Here is a 19,248-nt window from a genome sequence, read left to right as displayed (position 1 = left end):
TTAATTTTTTAAATATTTTCGGCAGAGAATTCAATATTCGGATGGTGCTTGGAAAAAAAATTACTTGAGATGAGCATTAACTCGTGACTGCGGGACCTTGTACGAGTGCTGTTTTCTTTTGGTTGGGATAAGGCGATCAATTGGGATCGTTGTCAGTCAATGACGAGCCTTAAAGAGGACTTTGGCTTTTTGTACAGTGATTCTTTCACGTAGGCTCTTGCACATCTGACTGATTCTTTTAGTCCTCCTGTATTTGTTACAAATCTACATGCTCTGTTTTGTAAAATGCCCGTTCTGAAAATTTTGTTTAGGACATTTTTCCTTCTAAAGTGGTGTGTTGTGAGGTATGGAGAGCCCAAGGTGGTCTGTACTCCAACATCAATGACATTAGGTATTGTGGTGCTAAGACATGAATACATTTGAAAATTATACAGGCCATCTTGAACTCAACTCTCCTCTCAGCAGGCAACCAATGTAGATGTTTCAAAATCGGGGAAATACTTTCTCTAATGTTTGTCCCAGGCATGATTTTTGCAGCTTTGTTTTGAAGTTTTTTAATTAAACAAGCCATCCCATTCATTAATCACTGACAGGTTAAGAATATAACAAAAGTTCCCTTTACTCGACCTCAGGGGAACTTCATCAGCACTGATGAATAATGGATCTTTAAATGAAAAATAAGTGATATTTTTATTTGGATGAAATCGAAATGTTGGAATTTTTATGAAATAAGGTGTTGTTCATGACACAACTTTCAAAAATAGTGCTTGTATGAAGAATTTCGAGTTTGAAGTGGTCAGTTAGTCAACAAGTTGAATTACACCAAACAATAGATCCAACTCAAATTTTGATACAACTTTAAAAGAAAAAATTGAATAAAAAATTGTTTTTATTGGATTTTATATTTTAAAAATGATTTTTTAAAAATCAAACTCCAGCAAACACAAGTTAAAATTATACCAAAAGAGAGATCTTTCTTTCCCTATTATTTTGGTACCACTTGTGAATAAATCCAATCAATGAGGTAGCTCAACCTCTGTGGAGAGTGTCAGAGGGGTATATCTTGGATGAAATTGTCTAAAGTGAATCAATTTAACCTATATTTCCAATAACACTAATTGAACGACTTTAATATTATTTTATAAAGAAGGAGAATAGCACTTTTAAATTGTGCTAGAAATTTGCTCCTAGCTTAATTATGAAGCAAATGCTAGCACTTTTAAAAGACCAATATTCTGAGAGAAAAAAAACTCCCGCTGATGTCAAAATTGCGCAGTTTGGAGTAGCTATTCCAATGCACCAATGTGCCTATTTTGACATTACCTTTATTATACATTTGACTGTCCACCATGACCAGGAAAAAAAGGATTAATCTCAAAGAAGAGAGCACAATGGAGAGGAAAAACAGATAAAGCGGATAGAAGACACAGCGAGTGACCTCTCTGCTAACAATGGGAGGACCAGAATTCTATTATTGCTAACTTGGTGATGGTGATTTGAACAAAACAAGAACAATTATTACCACAGCTTTGTTTTGTTTTTGTTTTTAAGGGTTTTACGGCGCTTGCAACACATTAAGGTCATATCAGCGCCAGTAAAAAGGAAGAAAATTGGATAGTAAAAAGTTCTAGAATTACAATTAAAGTACAAAAGAAAAGACGAGACAAAGGGGAATTGGTTCAAATAGGGAACAGATGTAGATTCCAAGAGCACACCATCAAAGTACTTAGTTTGAGATCACCTAAAAGTCTCATCCAGACACAAGCACAGGTCCCAACTAAGAGGAATACACTCAAATGTTTACAAATCATAGAATAAAATATGTAAATTAAACATAATACATTGCATAACAGAGAGATGATTTACAAGGAAAAAAATATCTCCCAAACTATAACTATAAATTTGACTGTTTCCCTCCCAGCCAAGGAACCCCGGCCAGGGTCAGGACAAAACTAAGTAATCTCATTCCATGACAATGACAGGAAACAATTGGAAAACGGGTATGGTGGGATAGAAGACACAGCATGTACCTCCCTGCCCACTATGGGAGGTCAGGATCCCCACCCAGTTACCACAGCTTTAAAAAACGACGAAATTATGTAACGGAATGTTTTGAGCTCAAAACCCTTCTTCAGGAAATAATAAAAACAATAGAAATGGACAGAATTCAGAAAGACAACTTTATCAGAGTTCTTAGCATTGGTTGAAGAAGGGTTTTAAAACCCTAAACATTATTCGTTTCATTCTATTTTGAAGCTGCAATATTAATTATTTTCAGTTCTTTTTACAAACCACATCTCCTTTTAGCTTAATGTTTACTTAGGTAAAAGTGTTCAAGTCTATAACTAGATTCCTGAAAGGCACTATCGTGATTTCTTTTTGATGCCGTAACCGACCAGTTGCGCATTGAACAAATGACTGGTGAAATATACAATAATGTAAGTAAACAGCCTTTTCCAACAACACAATTTTATGGACTTACGGTTGATTTTGTATAAGAGTTTAAATCCATCATGGGCAATAGAACCATCAGATCGGAACAATACAAAGACATCAGGAGTGGGAACATGGATATAATTATTATTTGTAGTATTTCCACAGTAATTATCTATCAGTGGGCTGTTTTCATCTCGACCTGTGAGAACAAACATTACAAAACCTTGTCAACAGATGGAAATGTATTGAATAAGCCAGTCAAATATACCCTTAATGTAAAAATGTGACCAATTGCCTCAATCCAGTATCATTTTAGGATAAACAGATAATGAAAGATGACATGAAAGTTTTGATTATGAGTAAAATGTAATAGTTTAATCAAGACCCGCCCATTTCAAATTTTTAAAATTCGCAGTTTTCAGAGAGAAAAAAATTATTATTTCACTTTGACAAACTTTTCAAATTGATTAAAAAATCCTTGGCTTCAAAATCTCAAATAGATTTTTTCTCACACCAAACTTATCCTTTTTTTTTCATGTATTGGATTAAAATTACTTATTTAAGCAGTTAACTGCCATACTCTGGAAAGACAGGTATTTAAAAGTTTGGTCAGAAATGTCACCCTTCAAATATTGATTTATTTAAATGACTTCATCTTGGCAAAACCCTGCACTGTCCCAGGTTTGAACATTTTTGACAAGATGAGGGTCATTTAAATCGACCTATAATTGAAGGACAAGTTTTCTGACCAACTTGCTAATATTTATTTTTCCGGAGTATGGCAGTTAACTGATTAATTCTGCAGTCCAAGCCAAAAATTCACATTTCGGTTAATTTTTTATGGTACGTAGTAGTCTGGTTAATCCACCCCACTGAGAAGAGCAAGCAGAGTTTCTCTGACAATTTCAGTCTCAAATTTTGTCACTGAGCTACTTTCTCTTAGATGTAGATATTCAGAATCTTCCTTATGTAATATTGAATTGAAAAGGTGGGTAAAATATGTGCAATATTTTTTATTCATTCTCTCTAATCAAAGCACAAAACTGATTATTTGAAATTGTCAAGATATATGTAAGCAATAGTATTTTTTATGAAACTAAGAACTTAAGATTGATAATCATCATATCGCCATGCCTTCTTCTTTGCATGGAATTCATTCAGGGCTTTGGAAAAGTTTTTGTCTCCAAAAATTGAAAGACATTAAGTATGTCCTTACTGATATTTTTCTGGATTTCCCCAAAACAACATACCCATCCACTGTAAAAAAAAAAAAAAGACTGTTAAAACCCTAACAGGGGAATAAGTATCTACTGTTCATAATTTTGTTCAGCAAAACAACTTCAACAACAAAGCATTAGGTTCTCACGACTGTAACAAAAATATTTCTCCAAATTTTACAATGAATGAGAAAGATAATGACCAATGCAACAATTTTCCTTTTTGGTAAGGTAAGGGTTAATGAAACAACTCTTAGTTCAGCAACAACAACAAAAAGTTAAACATGTATGGTCCATTCTTGTATAAGTGACCAGACTTTTCCAAAACTCCAGAGTTTTGAATCTAAAAAATCTGAAACAGTGCCAGACAAAGCAAAGAGAAAAATACAAGAAAAATGATCCAAAAAATCACTAGGGATCGAACCTCAGGCCTTCTGATTACCAGTCAGACTCGCTACCATTACACTACAGAAGTTATCTGATCGTTAATGCTAATGAACCCTGGATTTGCATCAAAATAAAGAAGCATTGATCACAAAAGGACAAGAATCAAGTATTCGATGAATATCCGTTTTGATGCTTGTTTGTTTATTCATTGGTCATTAAATGTATGGATAAGATCCAAATCTAGAATCAAGACATGAGTGGCTCCATCTTTCTTCTGAAAATATCAAAGTAATAAATTAGGGAGCAGAATACATACACATCCTTTCAGATTTTTAATCTTACACCAGTGCCTGCTCCCTAATTCATCCCTCCAATCCAGTATTGTGTTTTGCTGAAGTTTATGTCAAGATAAGGTTTTTAAGGTTAAATGATCTATAATACAATTTTTTTTAAATGTATCCTCTTTGTAATCAGTAAAGAATCCAACTTTCATATTCTTGCTTGTACATTTTCAACCAATGTCTTGGACAAATACATCCTACAGGTTTGCAGACGCATCAGACATATATGTTTGACAGTGTTTTCATTTATTTTGCTATTACAGAGCTTTCTAATTGATATGAAAGTGAAAAATGAATGAATAACGACACTTGTTAGGTAATTTCATTTACATAATTCACAAACCTTAATTTGACTGACTTCTGTAAACAATGGCGTCCTCAGAGCGAGGTTACAATCTTTTTAAATTATCATTTTGGACGATGATTCAGACATTGAAGATCATATAATTCATTGGGGATTTTTTTTTTCCATTGAAAGAAGGTACTAAAGAAGAGGGCAGGTGTACTGTCCCTTTTAGGGATTGATTTGAAGTGGACAGTGATGATAACAAAAAAAGCAAAAAAGGTCAGCTAAACAATAAATTCAATATAAAGTCTTGAAAGTTATGTACATAATTTACCCAAAGAATGATTATTTCAGAGCAAAGCTAAGGTCGGCATCTTTTAGATGCAAAAATTATTTTTTTTAAATTAATTAAAAAATAGCTTTAATATATCGAAAGAAAACAAAGGTTTTCCAAGCTGTGTGATAAAGGCCTATATATAATCTTGTGTCACTGGGGTTTCCCTCGGGTCATTTCTGCAGTCTCAATGAGTTCACAAATCTCTTCTTAGTTTTGTCACAGCAATTTATAAAAATAAATTTTTAAACATCCATGATATAAACTACTTTCAATAAAATAATAACTACAGTATACAAATAGAGTAGAAAGTGGGCTGTGCAGTAATTTTGTCAAATACATGTTTTTTGAGAGAGAGAGAGAGAGAGAGAGAGAGAGAGAGAGAGAGAGAGAGAGAGAGAGGAGAGAGAGAGAGAGAGAGAGAGAGAGAGAGAGAGAGAGAGAGAGAGGAGAGAGAGGAGAGAGAGAGAGAGAGAGAGAGAGAGAGAGAGAGAGAGAGAGAGAGAGAGAGAGAGAGAGAGAGAGAGAATGGATTTCTTATCTTATTTGAGTTAAGGCTTGATATAGACTTTTCCTTTAAATGCCTCATACAAAAGCACACATAATTACATAATCTCAAATAGCATGGTAGATGACATTTACAATTTTTTACACAACGTTAGACGTAATGAGAACAAATATATCCATATGGCAATGTAAAATCAAAACTAATAAATATTAGATTATTGGAGGCATCTTAAACTTTTCATGATTAAATCATTTGTAATAATAAGGATTTGAATCTATCATACCTTCTCTAAGAGTGACTGAATCAAACCGACAATTTCCCCCTTCATACTCAAGACTCATGTCAACAAACTTGAGAATGATGGAAGAGTTGGTTGAAGGGTTCGGGTTGCGAATTCGCCAAATACATTGAACGCTGTGGTTGTATCCACCCTGACCGTAGCCTGGGTTGGTGATATTGCCTGACAGATCTGTCAACACACCTCCACAATCTGAATTTAAGGCAAATAATAAGAAAGACGGCAATTGAGGAACATGTCAATATAATATAAATCAGTATTTCTTAACCCTCTGGTGTTCAGATTATTTTTGGGGGAGTAGATAATGAGTTCCCTATATGGCCATGTCAATCAAGTAGACATCCTTTGATGATATAAGCCTACCCTTTGATGTCTGCAGTTGCATTTTCGTTTTCTACGGTCACTCATGGCTAAACTCCGCCCAGAAGCAATTTCATAGGTCCGTCCATCACCAAATTTAAAACTTTTGTTCTCGTGAGTTCTTAAGTTTTTGGATCGAAGAACGATTGGCTACTGAACATCTTGACCCTTCAACGATTGGTCGTTCTGATAGCCCACGTGTCAACATTGCATTAAGTCATCGCTGAAACATTGGAAGACGGGTCATGAGATAGTTGCGTCACAATCACCACGTTTTTGAATAAATTATCCAGGCACAGTTGATAGGTAAAAAAGCCAAAATTATGTTCTAGTTATATTTGAACCAAACAAAGTATATCACTGATCTCGTCTCATTGAGATATGAAGAATGATATAAAAATCAAGAAAATCGGCCAATAAATAAAAAAGTTGCTAAAAAGACTATTTTTTAAATCAAATTTATTCGTAAAACAGTTGGTTTTCAACCGATTTTTCTGAAATAAGGACCAATGTTCTTTTTTCAAGCTGATTTCAAGAATGTGACTTTCAAATTCCTCAGAATTATATTTTTTACTTTTATATTTTATCTTTTAGGCCTACTCAAAAAGGTATTATATTCCTTGCATAACAATAGCGTAATTCATCGACGGTGAGAAGCATCTTTGTTTCGGCCAGTTGGTTAGATAGCCTGTGATTGGTCGAAAACTTTGAGATGCTTGATTCACAATTCTACACGAATGGACAGTGGCGGTAGATCAAAGAGGTGTAACATATTTATTTACCAATTATTTTTCTTAGTGCTAAAATTACAAAGTAATAATTTCGCATCAGAAAAAATGACTCTGAAGTTAGAGATAGGAACTTCAATATCTTTATTACAATAAAATTGATACCACAAATGACAAAATCGCCCCCCGAATAAGGGAGTTATAAATTATTCATAATATTTTTTAAAGTTTACAAAAATTGTTATCAAAGTAATTTTCATCACCAAAGTCGTAATTTTTTTCAGATTTTTAACAAACAAAGTGCAATGTCATTGATTTTCACCCGCAAATAAAATAGGATCCAAATCACAATGTCTGCAACATATTTTATTTTCTGTCGGCAAATTTATAAAAATCAAAGCTGAAAACATCCTGCGACAGTGACAGGCCTATCATTTCCTTCACAACGATAGGATTTTACTTACTGAGGCCAGTCTTGACTACCCCGCCCATGAATATTTGGCCGTTGTCGGTTTTTGTCGGGTTGAATCTTAAAGAGTTAAAGTCACATATAGATTGTATATTGATTCAATGCTAACAAAAACAATTTTTAAAAACAATACCTCACAAAAAAAGACCCACAATAAATGTAAAAAGAAATTGTTTGGTATTTGTGCCAAAGGCACCAACTATTTAAAACAATAAACCATTAGGGATGATGACGATGATGACGATGATGATGATGATGATAAATCTCTTACAAGACTCCTGGTCAGTTGTGTATGTGAGCTTGAATCCTCGTCCCGTAATAGACACATCAGAGACAAACACCAAACGCATGGAGTTACTAGAGGACTCAATTGTTGCAAAGACTCCTGAGCCACACAATCTATTGATCAGAGGAGAATTTCTGAACACTCCATTGTAGACCTGTTGATATTGAATCATAAAGATATGAAAGTGACAAATTTGGGAGCAGGCATCGCTGAAAGATATAAACAAAAAAAAATCAGCTTTTGCTGACTGGAGATCGAACCTCAGACCAGACCTTCTGAGCCAGAAGTCGGTAGATCTGAGCTTCCATCTCCAATTAAGACAGGAAGATATTTTTTCTCTGCTTTGTCTGGTAATGTATCATTCACACATTTTGAGAATTTTATGTAAGTGGAGCCAAATTTCCAACAGATACTTCACTTTGATTTTAGTTTTTGAGACAAATAGTAAAAAGTATTTGATAAATAAATACAATATAAATTATGAGCTGAAAACAATATTCACTTCATAAGCTCAAAATGTTGTATAAGAGGTCCAAAGCCAACAAAAGCAACACTTAAAATGTAGGATAAGACATGACATTTGTAAGGCACTTTTACATTTCATTTTTTTCCGATAGAGAGAACGTTGTAATAAGCCAGGTACTCAATTTACACCCGTGTGCAAGGAGCTTATCACCAATTATTTTTTATACAATGAGAGTTCAAACAATTAATTGCTGCGCCTTGAATAACATGTAAAGGACGCTATGCAAGGCCAGTTTTGATATCATTGCCATCAAATCACAGATCATGATTATTACCGCTTAACTTATAATTATCCTGAATATACATCATAATAGTACAGTCCACAATGAAACAAGACTGATAAGAAAAGAGTACCTTTTTAAATATCTAATTGCTACCTATCTCCTCAAAACGATGTCATCTCTACATGATTTAGATACTAAAAAATTTGAAATATGCACTTGGATCAGAATGGGCAAAATAAATCATTGCTTAAAGTGACAAAAACTAAAATTTCACACTTCTTGTATTTTTAACTTTTTTCACGGGGATCACTCAAAATATTATCCTTTTTAGATATTTCTTGATTGCTCTTGTTTCTTTGGCTTTTGATGTGTTCTGTCATATGCTTATTTTATTCTAAATAACAGAATATTTTAATTTTTGATTAAATTAGGGACAACAAGAGACAATTTATAAATATTTGAAATGTGCTTTTCTAACTATATTCATAAAGTATTCTGATCGTCATGGAAAACACGTTTTAAAAATTTTGAACCATCCATAAATAAGAAAATGAGAGCAAATCCATTTTTCAAGAAAAAGTTTCAACTTTGGCATTGTGTAACTAAACACCAAAAGGATTTATCATATTTGTGAAACATATTATTAAAGCACAGTGACTAGATACATTAAAGATAACAACATTTGGATTACACACAACATTTTTGCAGAGTATACAGCTTTTGAAATTAACAAATAATACTTGCAAAAGTAAATGTTTTGGTCACTAGTATGACGAAAAAGCATAGTCCAAATACAAAATAATGATCTCACAAAATGACATGTAATTCACGTCAATGGGTGGAGAGTACTCCAAGAAAGAAGACCAAATTTTTCCAGACATTTTCTTCAAATGGTCATTGCAAAATAAAGAAGTGAACATCGGGAAATACACAATTTTGCACATTGGCAGAAAAAAAGCTATAATTACAAGCAAAACACATAAAATATCAAATATTTCGCAAAATAAGGCAAAAGAGGAAAGAATTCACAGAGCATGAGACACTGGACCTGCTCAATTAAAAAATCATCTCACAAAGTGTAATGTGTTCGGCGCTGGAAGGCTGCTTTTCACAGAGCTCTTAAAATTACTTCATTGTATGGCTGTTTTAAGTGTTATTTCTATACAGGACGAATTTTATTTCATATTCAGAGGATTTTGTATGACTTTGTGCTGCTTTTGACGAAAATTCGTGGATTGTAAACAATTAATTTAGCAATACTTTAAAGTTTTATAAATTTTTGCAAGGATTTTATCATCTATTAAGACCATTTTTGTTTATGTTTTACGATTTTAAGGAAAAACACAGTGAGCTATTTTAATCTTATTACAACGGTTGACGATGAACAGAGAATGACAAAACCTAATTATTGTTATAACTATTCACCCCAACACCTATGTACAATACGACACACAATTAATAATACACCGAATTTAGAAATAGTGAACCTTTTGAGATCTATTAAATTATTCAAGGCATACTGAAAAATAACAAAAAGAGGAAATAAAGGTGGAAGGTTTGTTTGTTTGTTGCTTTAGGTCTCTTCCAACACAATTGAGGTTATATGAGAGACCGCTGAAACAAAAAAACAAGCAATCTAACAAAAATAGTACAAATGTAAATCAAAATCATAACCTAAAGATATCATAACCTAAATTATAAATAACCAAGAACAAACAGGCAGAAGATTTACAGAAAAAAAATAACCCCTGTCAAAAATACAATCACAAACCAAAGAAGCAGGATAGGCTAGTAAAGAGAAGAAGAAACGACATCACTATCGGATCGTACACCCATGCGAACATCATAGGTATATGATTCAACGGTGATGCTCCCATCCAACCACCCGCTAAAGGTGGAAGGAAACAAAAACAAAAACAAATGGAAGCCAAAGAAAACACCAAAAACAACTCAGTCAAATTAAAATGCAATAATTTAAATTCTACTAATAACAATCCAAAAATTCTAACAGTGAACTGTCGTAGCATTGTACACAAAAGAGATGAATTCTGTGCACTCATTGACAAACACGAACCAGACATTGTCTGTGGACAAGAGTCGTGGCTAAATGACAATATTAAGTCATGTGAAATCTTCCCCAAAGAATACGAGGTATTCCGAAATGACAGAAAACTACCTAGAGAAGAAGCAGAAGATGAAGGAAATGGAAATGAAGACGATGAGACCAGGCGACCGGGAGGTGGAGTATTAATACTCGTTGATAGAAAGCTCACAGGCTGTTAGCAAACAAAGTTCAAAACTGACTGTGAGATAATTTGGGTAAGCGTTAAAATCCAAGGCCATAAAAACATCCTTGTTGGATCGTTCTACATGCCCCATCGAAACGAAACTGACATCGTAGAACTGCAAAAATCGCTTGAAATAATCAACTCAGAAAAAACTCCAAACCAAATGATTCTAACAGGAGACTTTAACTGTCCTGATATAAACTGGGACGGTTCAAAAACGTTATCTGTCTGTCCACAATACAACAAAGCCTCATCGACATTACAGCAGGAGCGCACCTCATACAAATTCACGAAGAATGCACACGCGGTGACAATATTTTATATCTTGTTTTTGTATCTAATCAATCACTGATCCATTCAACAACATCACAACCAGGAATATCAGATCATGCCTGCGTTGTTACTGAAACTACACTAAACCCCAATTATATGAACCAACAAGGCAAACTGGGCCGCACTACGAAAACGAATCGAGGGACTGTCATCAGAGATCACAGAACAGCACAAAAGCAGTATGGATGTAAATGAAATGTGGAGCCATTTTCACTCCTGCCTACTCAGTGCAATCAAGGAGTCAATTTCAATTCCCCAAAAGGTACATAAAAATACAAGAACGCTGCCATGGATGAACAGGAAAATACGAGCACTACTAAGACGCAAAGCAAAAGCATTCAAGCGGGCTAAACTGAGCAGAACCTGGGATACATACAAATCGTTGCAGCGTCAAAGTAGGCATGAAATAAGGCAAGGAGAATGGACTCACATTAACAATGTTAGAGAAAAAGAACTTGAAACAAACAATACCAAGCCATTTTGGAACTACATAAAAAGCAAGAAAAACGATTCCATTGGTGTAGCCCCATTGAAAGAAAATGAAACCCTGTACATTGAGGGGAAGGATAAAGCAACGATTCTCTTGGATCAATTTAAATCTGTCTTTACCCCCATGATCCACACAATACAACCACCCCACGGACATCACAGAGGTATGACCAATCTCTTACTAATATCAACATAAACATCTCAGGAGTTGAAAAGTTGCTGAAAAACGTCAACTCATCTAAGGCGTCAGGTCCAGATAACATCCCAACACAGTACTAAAGGGGTGTGCTGAGAGTTTGGCCCCCTCATTATGCATAATTTTCCAAAAATAGGTCGACACCGGGATGCTCCCTAATGACTGGCTGAAGGCAAACATCGCACCTGTATTAAAAAAAGGCAACAAAAATAAAGCAGAGAACTACTGTCCAATCTCACTGACGTCTGTAATATCCAAACTATTAGAGCATATAATCTGTAAGAACATGATGAACCACTTTGAGAACAATGACATCCTAACTGACCTGCAAAGGATACTCATAGCCAACTCCTAATAACTGTAAACGACCTGTTGAGACTCCAGAATGCCAACATTCAGGCAGACATTGGCGACCTCGACTTTTCCAAAGCATTTGATACTGTGCCCCACCAAAAACTCCTGCAAAAACTAGAAAATGACAGAATTCGTGGCTCTCTACATGACTTTGTAATTTCCTCACAAAACGTACCATGAAAGTAGTCCTAGACGGTACGTCATTGGATGAATGTCCAGTCATATCAGGAGTACCACAGGGAACGGTGCTAGGACCCATACTATTTCTTTGTTTCATCAATGACCTACCTCAACGAGTAACATCTCAGATTAGGTTATTCACTGATGACCGTCTAATATACCGACCAATAAAATCTGCAAATGATCAAAAATTGCTACAAGAGGACTTGAATAGTCTCGAAAAGTGGGCTAATGATTGGGGAATGAAATTTAACTCAAACAAATGCTACATCCTCAGCACAGCTAAACAGTACAATGAGACCTACAAGTTAAACAACACCGTCCTGAAACAAGTCGACGATAACCCATACCTCGGCATCACCTTCTCAAAGGACTTGAAATGGGGGAAACACATTAACAAAATAACCCAAAAGGTAAGCTGCACCCTCGCGTTTCTTCGCCGAAATCTTAGCCACACCCCAACGTCATGCAAACAAAACGCCTACCTCGCACTTGTGAGATCACAATTGGAATACGGAGCAGTTGCTTGAGACCCCTACCTGAAAGAGGATATTCAAAAACTTGAGAGAGTCTAGAGACAAGGCGCCCGGTTCATAACTGGGAACTATAAGAGCAGAACCCCAGGATGCATGACAAAAATGTTAGAAGAAAGAAACCTCATCAGCCTCCAACAAAGAAGAAAAGAAACACGTCTGTCATCCATGTTCAAGATTATAACAGATCAAATACCATCAATAAAGGCAGACTCCTTTTTCACGCCACGACCAAACAAAAGAAAAATCCGAGCACTCACTTTTGCCAACCACATAAAACCCCATTGAGATATACGCCACAAACAATTCGAACTGCTTCAAAATCCCACAGACAAGAACAGTAGAAAATGGTAAGGGCTGCCTGAAGCCGGTGATCGTAAAATACTTACGAAAGAGTGAAAATGGAAAGGCTTCGTATGGGAACAAAACAGACAATGGACGTTTCGGGTACAAACACTTTGTCAGCACAACATTACACGAATAAACGTGGAAAACAAATAAAATATAATGAAAAATAACTTGTATCGTCTGTACTCAATGGTGGTTGCAGTATGAATGAAATGTTAGCGTGGCGTGGGCAGAGGATAGGGTGTCCCAAGGGGGTGATCTAATTGATAAGAAAAGGTCAGCGTCAGGGAACAGAACCTTCCAGAAAATAATGGAAGATAAAAGACATATTAGTGTAGTAGTAGTAGTAGTAGTAGTAGTAGTAGTAATAGTAGTAGTAGTAGTAGTAGTAGTAGTAGTAGTAGTAGTAGTAGTAGTAGTAATAGTAATAGTAGTAATAGTAGTAGTAGAAAGCTGTAGTGAAACAGTAGGGGGCAAGAACACAAAACTACAGAAATTCTTTCTTCATTAGAACTATCTCGGAGTGGAATGGGCTGGATGAACTGGTCATCATGGCACCACACCTAAACGATTTCAAGGCCTGACTGACATGGGCCCGCGCCCAATGAGGACGCCGCTGAAATACAACCAGACCATTGGTTTCTTCAGCGCCAACCATACAGATCTCAATATTTCTTTCTCAAAATCCAACATGAAATTATAAATGATAAGCACAATGTTCGAACCAGCAGCATAAGATAATAAATCAACCTCTTAAGAAACTCATATCATCCTAAGTCATCCTGTCTTTACATTCTCTATGTCTGTTTTCACTTCCATGCTGCTTTATGGACTTGTCTGGGAATTATATTGCTTGGTTTAGCCTTGACCCTCTCTGGGATCCTTAACGAGAAGGTACAATAAAATTTGTTGTTCCTAATATGGAGTATGATTTTTCCATTGTAAATCGTCTCTCTGTATGTTATCATAGGGATAGATATATATTCCTTGGCATTTGAGTGCTTCCCTCTTAGAGTGGCCTCAAGCCCCTAACCCCCCCCCCCCCCCCAACACACACACACACAAAAAGTCGTTTAGAGCCTTATGGCTATGCCCAGTGACTTTATCCTGGTTTGTTTTTTTTGTCATTGAATGGACAGTAAAATTGTTTGTTACCCTTTATATAGGATGCTAGTTTGAAATAAAGTAATTTCCACCGCATCTTAAAGACCTAACCATCTAATCATTTTTTATTGACTCCTTTGCTTGAGAGGCAAGTATACTAAAAACTTCATCAAAACTAAAATAGAAAAAAACACATTCATCTCTTTACTTGCTTCTAGTAACTCTTATTGTATTTATGCCTTACCTTTCGTGAAAGCATAAGAGATTTTTTAAAAATAATTTTATTAACCCCCCCCCCCCAACAAAATTAAAAAAGACCCAACAAAGTGGCACTTCGAAATCTGTTAGGTTTTGTTTTTTGTTGTTTAATTTTTTTTTTGTCCAATAACCGAATCTCCAAATTATAATCATTCTGAGTGCCTTTTTCCCACAAAGACGGAATGGGAAAGCTTCATTTTCTAACACATTGGGGTGAAACGTCATGTGTCTTTTCATAACCTGCTAGCAAAGAGGATTCCTAAGCAATTATTTTTTTAATGACATAATTACATCTACAATGGAAAAGTCTTCAAAACGTGCAACTAGATAGCAATGGCAATAACAATCCTTTTGCCAAAGCAACAACGTGGCTGCCATGAGTCTAGCTGTGGCTAAATTTAATCACTTCTCTTTGATTAGCAACCGGAGAAATTAAGACGGTTATTCTGGCTGTTCCATCAAAAAACACTCATTTACCGACTCTTGTTTATTCTTGTTTTAAACCATCTAAAACATTAAATATGATGGTACCTATATAAGATTTATGCGATTTTCAAAGTCATTATCAAATTATTGGACTGAAATTAAAATCTCACCAGTAGAGAGTCAAACATACACATTCTGTGATCCTCAAGGTCAAAGTCGATGATGTTCAAGGTCACACGGCGACCCTCTGGTGCAAAAATGCGCCAGGTGCAAAGTCTGCGATGAGCATAGACTTGGGGGTAGTTTGGTGATGTGATAATTCCACTTGGAGTTGTCAAGTCACCGCCACATTCTACAGACAGATTGTTAGAGTAAAATTAATTTTTCAGAGCCATCAGACCCATGGAGCCGGAGTATATCTGGTTTCTATTTCATGAAATGGACAATAGCAATTGCTTACTATCCTTTGGATAGGATGTTACTCTATCATAAAGTACTGTCCATCAGATCTAACAGACCTAGCTACCCAATCACTGCTGGCTAGACAGGGAGGTCAGTAAAAATCTCTACTTCAGTCTGGACAGATCTCAGTCTTGTTGCATGTGGAACAAGTATTCTTCAAACTGACATCTGATCTATAGGGAACCCCCCCCCCCCCTTCCCCCAGGTCATTGGAGTGATTCTCAGATAACAAAATGTATAATGGTAATCAATGCATCAAAAGCAAATAAATCATTGCATCATTGCCTGTGCTCTCATTAAAAATTACAAAAATTTGAGAATTTAAATAATGCTATATCCACTAAACATACTCAAAGTGCTTTACAAGGCATCCCTAGCCAACAGCAATACTTTAAATGTAGGATTTAAGATTTAAATCATTTGTTGTTCCCCAAGACAGTCAAATGGGTAGAGAAAAACATACCATATAAAATGGAATGAGTGGTAAAATACTCGATGCCATAGTTAATTAAGAGACCTATTTGTTCATTTGAAAACATAGGATAACAGCATTCTTCTTTATCTCAATGAGGAAAATTAAATTTTCAGATTGTTTCAGTGATTTTGAAATAGATCATCAGAGTAATTATAAGATAGGTTAGTGGAGAGAATGAACCATTTTTTTAAGTATAGGAAAAATTATCAAAGACCGTATATGACAATATAAAGGTTTTAATACAGTGGTCTCTGTTTATAAGCGCTCCAGCTATAAGAATAATCCGGCTATAAAATTACTTGAGGCATGAAACTGGATTTTTACTATACATATTTACCCCTTTATAAGCATGGCCACCAAAAAGGACATCATTTATAAGCATGCTCAATTTTCTGGCCATTACTTAAAATTACAAAAATAAATGGAAATGAATAAATTAGTGTATGGTTAATACCTATTTAATCACTACTTCTAATGCACAAAACAATAAACAGCTCAGTGATGAAACAAACAATGAACACCCATCATAAAATCGCAAGAAACAACAATCGGCAGAGTTGGTATCTCACTGAAATGGTACAGGGGAAGGCCGAGTTATGGAAGGGCATGTTGTCCATTGACACAGGGCTGGAAGCGGGGTAAGGGGTCGGACTGTCACCGGATGTAACCATAATTAATCATCAATTAAGACAGTTTGCTTACAGAGGTAGTGCGCATACAATAAGAGGTATAAATACAAGGATTTCACCCTGTAATCTGTGTTCGTAACGTTTTTGATTTGTTTGTTTTGTTTTTAGGTGTTTAAAGGTGCCTTCGACACGATTTAGGTAATTTAAGTGCCCGTTTCTGGCTTTTATCAATTTTTATCGGCTTTGAGGGGCCATAGTTGCTCAATCATGTTAATACTGTTGTAATAAAATTTTATAAAATCATAATAGTTACATGTTTGTTTATTTTAAAATGTTTACAATTTCTGCAGGAATTCACATTCCTGCAGATACTTTAAAATTGTAAGCGGATCGTCTGACTGGAACAGAGACTTCAAGTCCCTGGTTTCATAATGTTGTGACCTTATCTGTTCTAACTGTATGCATTCTAACAAAATATGTTGAACTGTGAAGTCACAGTTACAGCTTCTGCAGAGGGGTTTTTCATCCCTTTCCAGAAGGAAACGGTGAGTGAGGTTCTTGATTTCATGCGTACATCTGTTGATAAGTCTATTTTGTTCTACATTCTTGCTCTGCACCAACAACCTAAGATGTTAAACAAGCAATTAAAACCACCAGACTTTATCTTCAACTTAATGGCTGAGAACTGAGTTTGTTTTTGTTTTTATGGGTTTTACGGCACTTGCAACACATTTAGGTTATATCAGCGCCAGTCAAAAGGAAGAAAATGGGATAGTAAAAGTTCTAGAATTACAATTAAAGCACCCAAGAAAAAGTAAGACATAGGGGAACTGGGAACAAATAGGGATCAGATGTAGATTCCAAGAGCACACCACCAATGTACTAAGTTTGAGATCACCTATAAGTCTCATCCGTACACAAGCACAAAATACAACAAGGAGGAATACACTAAAATGCTTACATTATACATTCAAAATAAGAAGTATAATATACAAAACAGAGAGATGATTTACAGGGAAAAAAATATCATCTCCCAAAAAAATAACTATGCATTTGACTGTTTCCCTCCCAGGACTCCGGCCAGGGCCAGGACAAAACCAAGTAATCTCATTCCAAGACAAAGGCAGAGCATGTTGAAAAACAGATATAAGGGGATAGAAGACACAGTATGTACCCCTCTGCCCTCTATGGGAGGTCAGGAACCCCATCCAGATAACTGAGTTTGAACTAGTTCATAAAAAAAGAGGATAACATAAACAACAAATGCATTCATTCAAAAGTCAAACAAGCAGCAATCACAAGCTCTTTTACCCCTTGTCCCACACCTACTACGTAATGCTGTTGCATATTGTGGCTGAAAAGAAAGTGTTTGTATATCCTTATGAAAAAGGAAATCAAAAGGAACAAAGCTAATAAAAAGAATAAAAACGACCTTTTTTTTTTACCAATGGCAAACTTGCAACTTAGTGCATACCATTATGTATACATTTGAAAACCAAAAAGAAAAATAGATTTTTATTGTAATACGAGAATTGTAGATTGACTTGGCAAAAAAATAATCTGAATCTGCTTAAGGCCTGATCCAGCCATAAGCACGCTCTGCTTGATTCCCGAAGATTGTGCTTATAAACAGAGACCACTGTACTATTTCTATCAATGTTTACGGTTGATTGATAGTGATAGTGCACTATATAAAGTATTTTACCAAAATTTAGTATTACAGCTTCAAAATGAACAAAACAAAATACATGAAGCATATCAAGCTCAAAATCCTTCTACAACCACTAACAACAACATATATCTCAATAGTTTGTTTCCTCTTCTTCCAAATTTCCTTTTTTCCTTCCTCCTTTCTTCCTTTTTTACCTAAAGATACACAGATTAAAAAGTGAGATTGAAATATTTATCATCTTACCTTCTAAACTAGCATTGAATCTTAGCATAAATCCTCTCGCTGTTCTAGTCCCGTCGGAGTGGAATTTAATATAAGCTTGATTGTCTGCCGTAACAAGAGGACTAGGATATTGAAGTCTATAACTACATGATCTCCCATAGGAGTAACCTGTAGCATTTGTCTCTCTGATCTCAACATAGTCAGCCGTACAATTAATGGAATCTTGTAGACTGAAAGATAATATGTCGATACTGATGCTATGTCCAACAGGAACTCTGATTATCCATTCACAATCCAGGTTTATTCCATAATTATTGGGGTAGTTTGGACTGGTCACCTCACCTGATCTGGCTGTGATTCGACCACCGCATGTGGCTGAAAACAAATTAGTATTCTGCTAGTTGATTTGGTTAGAAGAAGAAGAAGAAGAAGAAGAAGAAGAAGAAGAAGAAGAAGAAGAAGAAGAAGAAGAAGAAGAAGAAGAAGAAGAAGAAGAAGAAAAATGGTAATGATAATGATGATAAAATAACAACATCAACAACAATAATAAAATTTTTTTTAAAATAATCTAAGGAATGCATCTATTTTAACTCAAATTTTATAAATTAAGCTTAAAATTTAATTTCCAGCAACAAGGTCACAGGTCACCTTTTTGAGATGATTGGTCACATATTTGATATACGGTCAAATTAGAATCTAACCATAGCTCACAGCTGTTCGTTTTACCACATATTTCCTTTCAGTTTTTCATGCTACCTGCGTGATTCATCACGCCGCACAGTGCCAGACCAGGGGTCAGCGAATTTGAAGTCACTGCTGTCAAACAAACGTAATAAGTCACCTATCATTGTTATTTTCCCTCATTTTCTCTCCACTGTTA

At 35.4% G+C, this 19,248-nt stretch overlaps 1 protein-coding gene across 3 annotated transcripts in view; it reads right to left on the bottom strand.

Annotated features, from left to right (window-relative positions):
• The window catches only part of LOC144958147 (cubilin-like), a 232,482-nt gene that overhangs the window by 59,306 nt on the left and 153,928 nt on the right, over positions 1-19,248 (bottom strand). For all 3 annotated transcript variants that reach the window (XM_078889900.1, XM_078889901.1, XM_078889902.1), the window contains 5 exons: positions 18,390-18,743; positions 15,079-15,260; positions 7,636-7,804; positions 5,793-5,999; positions 2,483-2,635 (listed from right to left, as the gene is read on the bottom strand). In XM_078889900.1, the coding sequence (XP_078746026.1) occupies positions 2,483-2,635; positions 5,793-5,999; positions 7,636-7,804; positions 15,079-15,260; positions 18,390-18,743 (1,065 nt within the window). The remainder of the gene's footprint in view (positions 1-2,482; positions 2,636-5,792; positions 6,000-7,635; positions 7,805-15,078; positions 15,261-18,389; positions 18,744-19,248) is intronic.

The sequence above is a fragment of the Berghia stephanieae genome, chromosome 12, assembly GCF_034508935.2.
Source record: "Berghia stephanieae isolate SIO BIC M18660-M18661 chromosome 12, UCSD_Bste_1.3, whole genome shotgun sequence".
NCBI classification, from domain to species: Eukaryota; Metazoa; Mollusca; class Gastropoda; order Nudibranchia; family Aeolidiidae; genus Berghia; species Berghia stephanieae.
Note: the sequence above shows the minus strand (reverse complement) of the source record. Positions and strands in the feature narration are given on the sequence as shown.